General features: G+C 45.2%; 1 protein-coding gene across 3 annotated transcripts; it reads left to right on the forward strand.

Annotated features, from left to right (window-relative positions):
* Nucleotides 1-5,416: 5,416 nt before the first annotated feature.
* On the forward strand, nt 5,417-8,319 carry LOC137667762 (UDP-N-acetylglucosamine transferase subunit ALG13-like). Of its 3 annotated transcripts, none has more exons than XM_068408832.1 (4): nt 5,417-5,571; nt 5,948-6,110; nt 6,346-6,484; nt 8,188-8,319. In XM_068408832.1, the coding sequence occupies exons 1-4, from the start codon at nt 5,491-5,493 to the stop codon at nt 8,297-8,299; spliced, it is 495 nt and encodes a 164-aa protein (XP_068264933.1). In that variant the 5' UTR covers nt 5,417-5,490; the 3' UTR covers nt 8,300-8,319. The 3 variants fall into 3 exon arrangements, with proteins under 3 accessions (XP_068264933.1, XP_068264934.1, XP_068264936.1); XM_068408835.1 differs by lacking the exon at nt 5,417-5,571 and adding an exon at nt 5,691-5,723; XM_068408833.1 differs by lacking the exon at nt 5,948-6,110 and having other exon boundaries at nt 5,490-5,571.
* Nucleotides 8,320-9,372: the final 1,053 nt, after the last annotated feature.

Consider the following 9,372-nt stretch of genomic DNA (forward strand, 5'->3'; position numbering starts at 1 on the left):
GGCATCAAGCATCAGTAAGGATCCAGTTCAAGAGCTGGTACAAATCAGTTGAGCCACACTCCTTGTAACAAGGACTGAAACACCCTATGTGCTATATCCCAGTGTAGAGGTGACCTCCTGCTTCATGGGCACGGCAAAGACCAGCAGCACTTTACTTTCATAAATTAGTAAGCTCTGAGCTTCCAGAAATCGGGTCTCAAAGAATCATGACGCTGTTTAAATACAAAGCAAAACAGGAGGAATAAAAAGATACATAGTTATATAACAAATATTATTTATGTATTAGTCTTCAGAGCCTTAAGATTCAGTGAGTCGTTTTCTCGGTCTCCTCTTCAGAAGCATAAGGCCTTAGAAATCATGATTACATAATTCCAGAACCTGGGGCTTCAAGGCATGCCATCAAATATTGCAAAATTCAGACAAATCCATGCGAGCTGTCAGATCATGGGCTCATATAACACTCACTCTAGCCAGGCCACAGCCTCCCCTTCCACTTCAAATGTGAAATATTTAGTCAGTGGTCATAGATCCTCTGATCTTCAGCTCCTGTCTTCTGCTAGTCAGCCCTGAGGAAGAGGTGATCTAACATCCCCTTTGCTGTCTCCAGTCAGTCTGAGCCTTTGTGTATCTGTAGGCTACCTGACAATCCCCACTGCCAAATAACAAGCCCACAAAGAGACAAATCAAAGCATGTAGAAATGTTGTGATGAAATATTTCAAAGTATACTATTTAAATTTGCCTGAAAAATGTTGCTCTCTTATTTTCCCAGACCAAGCATCTCTGAATCACAGTAATATGAAGGAATCATTCCTCAAAATATCTTCCATCTAATTTTCACAGTTCCCTACAGTCACAGAAATATCATCCCTCATAGGTACAGCACTACATCCAAATGAGAGAGGAAAAGGAAGTGAACATTTTTCAATTCAAATTTATATAAAGCCAACTAGAAATAGAAGTAAGACTATCTATACTCATTTTGCACATTCATAAACATATAAAAAGTACTGAAACATAATGTAAATTTAGGGTGGAGAAGTCTAATTGCTCTCTTGTGCCCCATGTCATCCACTGCACCATTATATCACAAGCCAAATGGAGAATCAATCTCTGCACAAGATACAAGGTAAAGGAAAGACAGGGTTGCATTTCTAACTAGCTAGTCATTGGCTTTTTTTTTCCTTCAAAGAAAATCAGACTTCGTAGGCTTACAGGTTTAGCTGCCTTTCTGTTGGTGTATATTCTAAATTATTTTTGCTTCATTATTTGATACATGGTCTGCAGCTCACGCATTTCAGGGGTCGTCAGAGTCTGATTGCGACAGTTGTGAGTTAGTCTTTAGACTTCAGGGGCAAGCTGAGGACAGTATGTAGTTTTCAGACACCAAGATGTGAACTGACTAGTTTATTTTCATGCATTTTCTTACTCCTGAATAATACAATTATGGAGCTTTCAGGGCAAGCTGTGGCAAGCTGAGCTGAATACAAAGTGACAGTGCTCAAAACAGAGCCATCCAGAAACATTTCAAATAAAGGCTAGGGAGAAGGGAGGAGGCATACATCATTTCTTACTTACCAAAACCAGCTTGCACTCATGCCATCTTCAGTTTCTTGCCCAGACGTCATGGGAAGAAAATATCAGAATATAAATTCTGCCATATAAAGCACAGATGGGAGCAAGCTCTCACAAGAACGTATCTGCCATTTTAGCCCTTTCCTCGCCTCTCTCTGTGGTCTCAGGCTGTGCTATGTCAGATTGAGCCCATATTTCTTGAATGTCCTTGATAATATCCCAGACACATATCTTGGAGAGAAACAACTGGCCCTGCAAAGAGAGGCTCTCCAGCCCAAGCAGGGACAGGTTCACACAAGGTTTGCCCCCAAGGCAATGGGCATTTAACCACTTGAGCTACACGGCTGGAAGAATGTGATCTCAGCTACTAATGGCAATGAAAAGGTAGGCATAGGTGCAAGTCCCCAGCATTTAAGCCAATCTAAATCCAAGGTGCCACAGCTCTGCCTCCTTCCTTGTGCTAGTAGTGGTGCTTGTGCAACTCAGGGAACTGATCTAACTGCAAACAAATCACTTTCTTGTCACATCAGTTCTCTGAATTGTATCACTATGTGGTTGTATGAGTATCTGTAGAAACACTGAGCAGGGGTAGCAACGAATGAGTTAGCTAGAATAAGAAATTTTTCTGTATGCAAACATTAATAGTCAGAGCAAACCTGGACATAGCAATTTAACTCACAGTACTATGCAGACTGTAGTCCAGTTTCTCTCTCACTTGAGGGTTAGGAAGACTAGTATTATTCAAAGTGTCTTCAGGGAGCAAATGTGTGAGACTATGAACAAGTTGCTGCTCATGCATGGAATATTTTCTTGAGAGTGCCTTACTTTATAGGAACTTTAAGTTATGAGTGGATGGCTGACAGCAATGTCACAGCTGAGGTACAATGGCAACCACTGTAAACCTGTTCTAACTGCAGAATGAACACGTGGACTTATGATGGCAACTTTGTTTTTCAATTTTGGCAGAGTAAGAGCATGCATGTGGTGAGTTATAGTGCTTTAGTTACAAATGAGCAGTCATTTCCTAAACCACTGTAATTAACCTAATATAAAATAATGATATAAACAGGAAAACACTCCAATATATTTAAATTCTATCCTCCCCATTAAAAAAAAAATACAATCATTTAATTATTCTGTCCTTACCTTTTCTCACAAAGATTTACACATGTGCTGACCCTCATTTCTGACACACCTGAAAAATTTAGCATCCTTCCTTTCATCCCAAAGTCTGACCTCCTATCCATCAGTTGTCAGGGCCTTGACTGCACTAATAGGTCTTAATTGCCCTGACCAGCCTCAGCTGGGGCTTCCACCCACACCCTCTGATGCAGAATACAAATAAGCTCGGGCTTTAAGTAGAATGATAGAATAGAACCATAGAATGGTTTGAGTTGGAAGGAACCTTAAGGATTATCTAGTTCCAGCCTTCTCCACACCAGGGCAGGTGTACCTTCCACTAGACCAGGTTGTTCCAAGCCCCATCCAGCCTGGCCTTAAACACTGCCAGGGAGGGGGCAGCCACAACTTCTCTGGGCAACCTGGGCCAGTGTCTTACCACTCTCACAGTAAATAATTTCTTCCTAATATCTAACCTAAATCTACCCTCTTTTAGTTTAAAACTGTTACCCCTCATCCTATCACTCCATGCCCTGATAAAGAGTCATTCCTCATCTTTTCTGTAGGCCCCCTTTAAGTACTGGAGGGCAGCTGTAAGGTTTCCCTGGAGCCTTCTGTTCTCCAGGCTGAACAACCCCAACTCTCTCAGGCTGCCCTCAGAAGGGAGGTGCTCCAGCTCCCTGATCATCTTCATGGCCCTCCTCTGGCCCATCTCAAACAGGTCCACGTTTGTCTTATGCGGGGATGACAGAGGTGAGTTAGAAGTGTCCTTGCTGCTAGTTCTGCTCCTGAATTGCTGTTTGGGTTTCCTGGACTGACCTTGGCAATGGCTTGTTACCTTGGTTTTGCCTGATGGTCACTGGACCGCTGGACCTGTTGCTGCCATGGCTCTGCTTGCTTTGCTCAGGTGTGGTCAGACTGTGTGCTCTGTTGCCTGGCTTGTGTTGTGGTCACCCTCAGCACCTGGCTTCCTTTTCCTGAGGGGAGAGCAGCAAGAACTGGGTGAGGCTGCTCAGGGCCACTAAGGCCCTGTGCACTCAGAACTCTGATATTGTTTTGCTCTACTGCATGTTTCCCAAGATAAAGTGCCACCCTCCCCCTAGCCATGTCTGCTGTCAGCACCATTAGCTTTAATCAAAAAATAAATACATTTCAGTGTGGCTCATTATGCTAAATGAAAGCAACAGGGGGCTAATGAGCATTGTGAATGAGCCATTAACATGGCAATCAGAGGTATCCTCAAGATAGCTACATCTTTTCTGCATCTTTCTTGGAACACTCAGTAGCGTATACAGATGTGACCTCATCTATTAAATTTAATTCAGGGAATAAATAGATTTAGATGTCCAAGTCGAGTAGTTTCTTTTTGTAGCATTGTACATTGTGTCACACTTGCACTTAAAGAAAACTGCTAGTTCAGTTTGTGCAACTGCTAAGGTGTTATTCTTAGTGTTCAGTGGACAAGACTGTGTTAACAGATTTAATGTTTGGATTTTTTTGGAAACTAAAATGTTATCCCCCCCCCCCGTGTTTTCATCAAAAAGGGGAAATGTACCTGGAATAATAAATCTACTGGTGACTTCATCTTTGCAATTGATTTAATGTGGTTTAGCACTGAACAGCATTTTTATTTTTCAGAAAGGTCCTTCATCTCCAGCCTCTGCTCCTGCCTGACTTCCTGCCCCTTGGCTCTTAGGATCACGTTCCACAAGGAGCTGACATGTGTTTGCTCAAGGCAGTACTTTTCCTCAGTCCTCATAAGAAGTAGTAAGACCAGCCTGAAACAGCGTCAGAAAGATGTGTGCTTAGAGAAAGGGCAATAGGGAGGAGGGGAAACCTACCTGTATTCAATGATACTGAGAATGTATCTTTCAAAAGGCCAAGGGAAGGAGAAGAGGCAAAAAACCTATTCAATGTCTTTAAAATTTTGCTACAGTGAAGATTTTTAAAAGACTCAGTTCTCTGCACATTAATATAATCCACAGAAAGCTTTAGAGGAGATAAATTGCTAAATGTTGCCTTGCAGGTGGAGAAAGAGAAAAGATGAGCACCTCCCCGAGGTGCTAACACTGGTCAGTTGCAAAGTGAAGAAAAGAAACCAGGAGGATACTGCTCCTAGCTTTGATTGCAGTCTCACCTTCAGGGTTTTCCTTGAGTTGCAATCTCAGCTCCTGTGACAGGTTCATCTATTTAGGCCAAATAATTTTTATGGGCCAGACTGGGTAACCCCAGGTCAGCCTCTGAAGAGAAGGTAGCTGGGGCCATGCTATGGGAACGGTGGGCTGTGAACATACCCAGCACCTGGCCCTAGACAGGCTGTCAGTCACAGTGATCCGTGCCCCAAGTGCTATAATACGTGGAGGGCAAAACTTTCTGAATACCTTTTCCAAATTTGGGTGGGTTTTTCTTTTTTTTCCCCTTCCCTGAAACTCTAAAAAATTGAGACACTCGTGGCTACCACGCTGAGGGCGCTGAACGCTGCTGGTGAGGGGGCTCGTTACACAGAGCAGGCCTCGTCCCTGCCGGTCTGGCACTGCGGCGGGAGTCCCGCACCCCTGCGGCGGGTCCGGCTGTCCCGTGGACACGCACCGGGAACCGCACCAGGCCCCGGTGGCGGCAGGGAGCGCGAAAGCGCCCTCGGGAGCCGTGAGGGGAAGGGGGCGGGTCCCCCCCGCCCGCCTAAACCGCCCCCTCAGCCCGGCCGCCATTTTGGGGAGCGCCGCGGCGAGCGGGCGGTGCGCGGCGCCCCCTGGCGGCTCCCCGCCGGCGGGTCGGCTACGAGCGGGCGGCCGCCGGCCATGAAGTCCGTTTTCGTCACCGTGGGCACCACCAGCTTCGACGATCTGATCGCGACCGTCTGCTCCCCGGCGGCCCTGCAGGTGAGACGGCGGAGAGCCCGGCTCCGCGGGCAGCCGGCCCCGGCCTCCCCTTCCCGGCCTGTCTGCAGCGCCTCAGCTGGCGCCTGCGCGGTAGGAGCTGTCCGGCCTCTCTCAGTGGCTGCCGGGGGTGCCTGAGGCGGGGGGGTGCCGGGGTCGGTGTGGGGGTCTCTGTGGAGGGGCCGTGGTGGGAGGCGTGAAGTGTCGGTGGCGGAGGAGGGGAAGGGACGGTCTGTGGCGCGAAGCAGCCCGGGGGGGCGGTTCGGAGGGTGGCAGCGGCCGCCGTGCCGTGGTAACCGGGAGCAGGGCCAGGCGCCCCGGTGTCCGCCCTGGGCACACGCACAGCCCCTCCGCGCATCCCACCCTCCCTCCGCCGCAGGTGCTGCGGGACCGCGGCTGCGAGAAGCTGGTGCTGCAGGTCGGGCGGGGCGCGCTGAGGCCGGAGCTGGGCAGCAGCGCGGCCGTGGCGGTGGAAGCCTTCCGCTTCAAGGACTCGCTGGCCGAGGACCTGCGGAGGGCCGACCTGGTCATCAGCCACGCAGGTAGAGCCGCGTTTGTCTGGCGAGCCTGTTGTCCTGCGGGCAGGAGGGGAGGTCGGATGGATGAAGTGTGTTTCTCCGCGGCTCGGGGGTGGGCTGGCAGTGAATGTTCAGGTCCACAGCTAGAGCTGGATGGCCAAATGTTCGCCCTCAGGAGTCTCCTGTGTTTCAGGAGCAAGTAGGATGACATTTTATCTGTCAAGGCAGAAACTCATCGTGTTTTCTGTTTTTCCTGTAGGTGCAGGTAGCTGTCTGGAGACTCTAGAAAAAGGAAAACCACTAATAGTAGTAATAAACGAAAAGCTGATGAACAACCATCAACTTGAACTGGCAAAACAGCTCCACAGAGATGGGCACGTCCTCTGCTCTAACTGCAGGTATGGAGCTGCTGTGGCTGTCCTGACTGAACAAGTGGTGCTCAGCACCATCACTCAGTGTGTTGTTACAGTATTGAGAATGTAACAAGGAAATATACCTCCTTCTCTGTAACAACCATTTGTTTGCAAGGTAGATTTTACATAGTGCATAGATTAACATTCAGTGCTAATTTACCCAACGTATCAAGCCTTTTGACCATGACTCCTTTTAAATATTTTTTTTTGAGGGCACATGTATTCAGATTGAGAGTGATTTAAACCAAATAGAAGTGATTGAATTTGGAACAGTTGGGTAGCATCCTAGAGGTACCTAACAGCTTCTCTCTTTCTCACTAGTTGTTGGATTATTTTTTGAGGTCTAGAAAGAATACAACCCAGACCATCAAGTTTGTAACCATGAGCCATAAGGAATAAATTGCTCCCTGCAGGCTTCATGTGGATTTTCCTTGTAAAGGGCACTAAAGGTGACTGTTTAGATGTACTGACATAATAAAATTGAAAGTATCTGCAGTATTTAGAACAAAATATAAGAATGGCCTTACTGATATGGATCAGGAGTCCATATAGCTCAATATCCTATTTGCAGTGGCCATATGCAGATGCCCAGCCAAAAGTAGAAACAGGGCAAGAACATATGGTATGTCCTTGTATTATTTTCCCTCTAATGCTCTTACGTACTTTGATTCAGGGGGATTCCTGAATCAGATGCTGTCTAGTTAGTAACTTTCAATGCCTCTGTCTTCCAAGTACTTACTCAGGCTACCCTTTTAACCAAACTTCCTGAATCCACCACATCCTCTGACAAGGAGTTTCACAGATCTACTGTCTGTCACTTCAGGAAAAAAAGAAACCAAAACCAAACCACCAAATACCACCCCCCCAAAAAAAAAGCAACAACAAAAACCCCAGCTCCTTTTGTTGGTTTGTGTTCATCCTGGCTCCTGTGAGTTTCATTTGCTCTCTTGTTTTGACTATAGCTTGCTGTTTGTATTTATGATTACTTATGATTGCACTCTATAAATAACAGATGACCTCTAAATTAAAGGCAGAGGAAATGCAACTCCCATTATTTAGTCTGCATCTTGTTCCTTTGCCCTGCAAGTAGGATTTTGTATGTTTCAGAAGAACCTTCTGAAAAGGCCTGGCCTGTCATAAATTTATATTGTGCAAGTTTCTTAAACTTATTATCTCAGTGCTTCTGACAGCTTCAGAGGCAGGAAGGAATTTTTATTTACTTTTTTGAACAGTGCCTAGCATTTGAGCCTTATTTGCAGTCTGATAATAGCAAGCTAACAGATTGATTTAGCTATTATTCTTTCTGACTATGTGTTAAGTGGAGAACTATGCCATGTGTTCAAACAGGATGAATTTCCTGGTACGGCTTATGGTGAAGATCCTCAGATCTTCTTCAGTCTCCCAACATTGCAACCACAGAAGTTTAAAAAGTTAAGAGCTGAGGTTGTCTGCTGTGCAAGCTGTGGTATAGGTCAAAGTGTGTTCTCGTCAGTGCTGCCTATGAGACAGTGATGCTTGGGGCCTGCTGGTTTGTGGGGTCTCTTCTTCCTTTCAATACATGTCCTTATTTTTGTTTCCGTGGTGAAGAATTATATATGTATGAATGGAAAGAAAATTGTATGAAGAAAAAAATTTCCTTTTGGGATGGATTTTTTTTTTTAATTTTTGGTTTTGGTTTGTTTTTACAGCACTCTTGTGGAGACACTGCAGTCGATGGACTTGTCAACTTTGAAACCTTTTCCTCCTGGACAGCCAGAAAAGTTTGCTTTGTTCTTAGATAAAGTTGTTGGGTTTCAATAAACAATACAGAGGAATACAAATGTCAGCATGAAAACTTTCTTCTCTCCTAGTGAGGCCTTCTATACTTAAGAATCCATCAACGGGACAAACCCTCAAAGAAAGTGTCTGTTAATATTAACTGACTTTAAGTGGTTTCCTATTTAGTGCCAATTGAAAGTCATTTGGCTTTATGCTTAAAAGTGCCAACAAGGGGCGGGAGAGTATGAACTGCCTAGTTTCTTGCACAGACAGATATTTACATCACAAAATCTGCACTGAGTTGATAATTCCAGTGAGGAGGACAAGCTAAATTACTTCTTAACAGGCATGGCATATACATAGTGGTCTCTTGACCATATTTGCCTAGTAGTAGTGAAAATATGTTGTCCTTGTTGATGTTCCTGTGATGTTCTGCAAATAAGCAGATGCCTTCAGCTCTCAGGTGTTTACAGAAGCACTAAAAAGAGAATTTTAAAAGTGAGAGATTTAAGCCTCTTTAAAGGGAAAGGGGCACGTGGTGAATCTGGGTGGGAAAAGTCAAGAGCTGCAAACCTGCTGCCAAACTATCCACCGACTCACCTGGTTTTGGGTGATTTACTTCCCAAGTAAAACATGGCCTGTGGGAGAGGAATGGGTTTGTCTATAGTCAGTCCCTTTACACGGTGTTATCCCATCGTTACTTAGCTTGGCCTTCTGTGAAGTGCAATGTTTCCTATTTGATGCTGATTGGCGCTCCCCATTCAAAGGTTTGAAATTGTCAACTGTGTTGATCTACCGTCAATTTGTTTAAGTAAATATTTTGAAAAACAAAGAGGGTTTAAACTTTAAAATGTTCATGCAGGCTGGAATACTCTAAAATTGTATAAGTGCATAGTTGGTCCTAATTGCTCTTCCTGTACATGATTTCTTTGGGGTTTTTTGTTGTTGCTGTTGCTTGAAACAAGAAAAAGAAACTCCTGAATTGGTGCATCTGATGACTGAGTGCAATTTTTAATAGCAAGTTAAATGTACATAGAGGCATTGTTCCTAATCAAATCAAGCACAAGGGCTATACATGGAATAAATCCCGCTGCACAGCTGTGCAAGAGTGGTTT

This window comes from Nyctibius grandis, chromosome 10 (assembly GCF_013368605.1).
Source record: "Nyctibius grandis isolate bNycGra1 chromosome 10, bNycGra1.pri, whole genome shotgun sequence".
Lineage (NCBI taxonomy): Eukaryota > Metazoa > Chordata > Aves > Nyctibiiformes > Nyctibiidae > Nyctibius > Nyctibius grandis.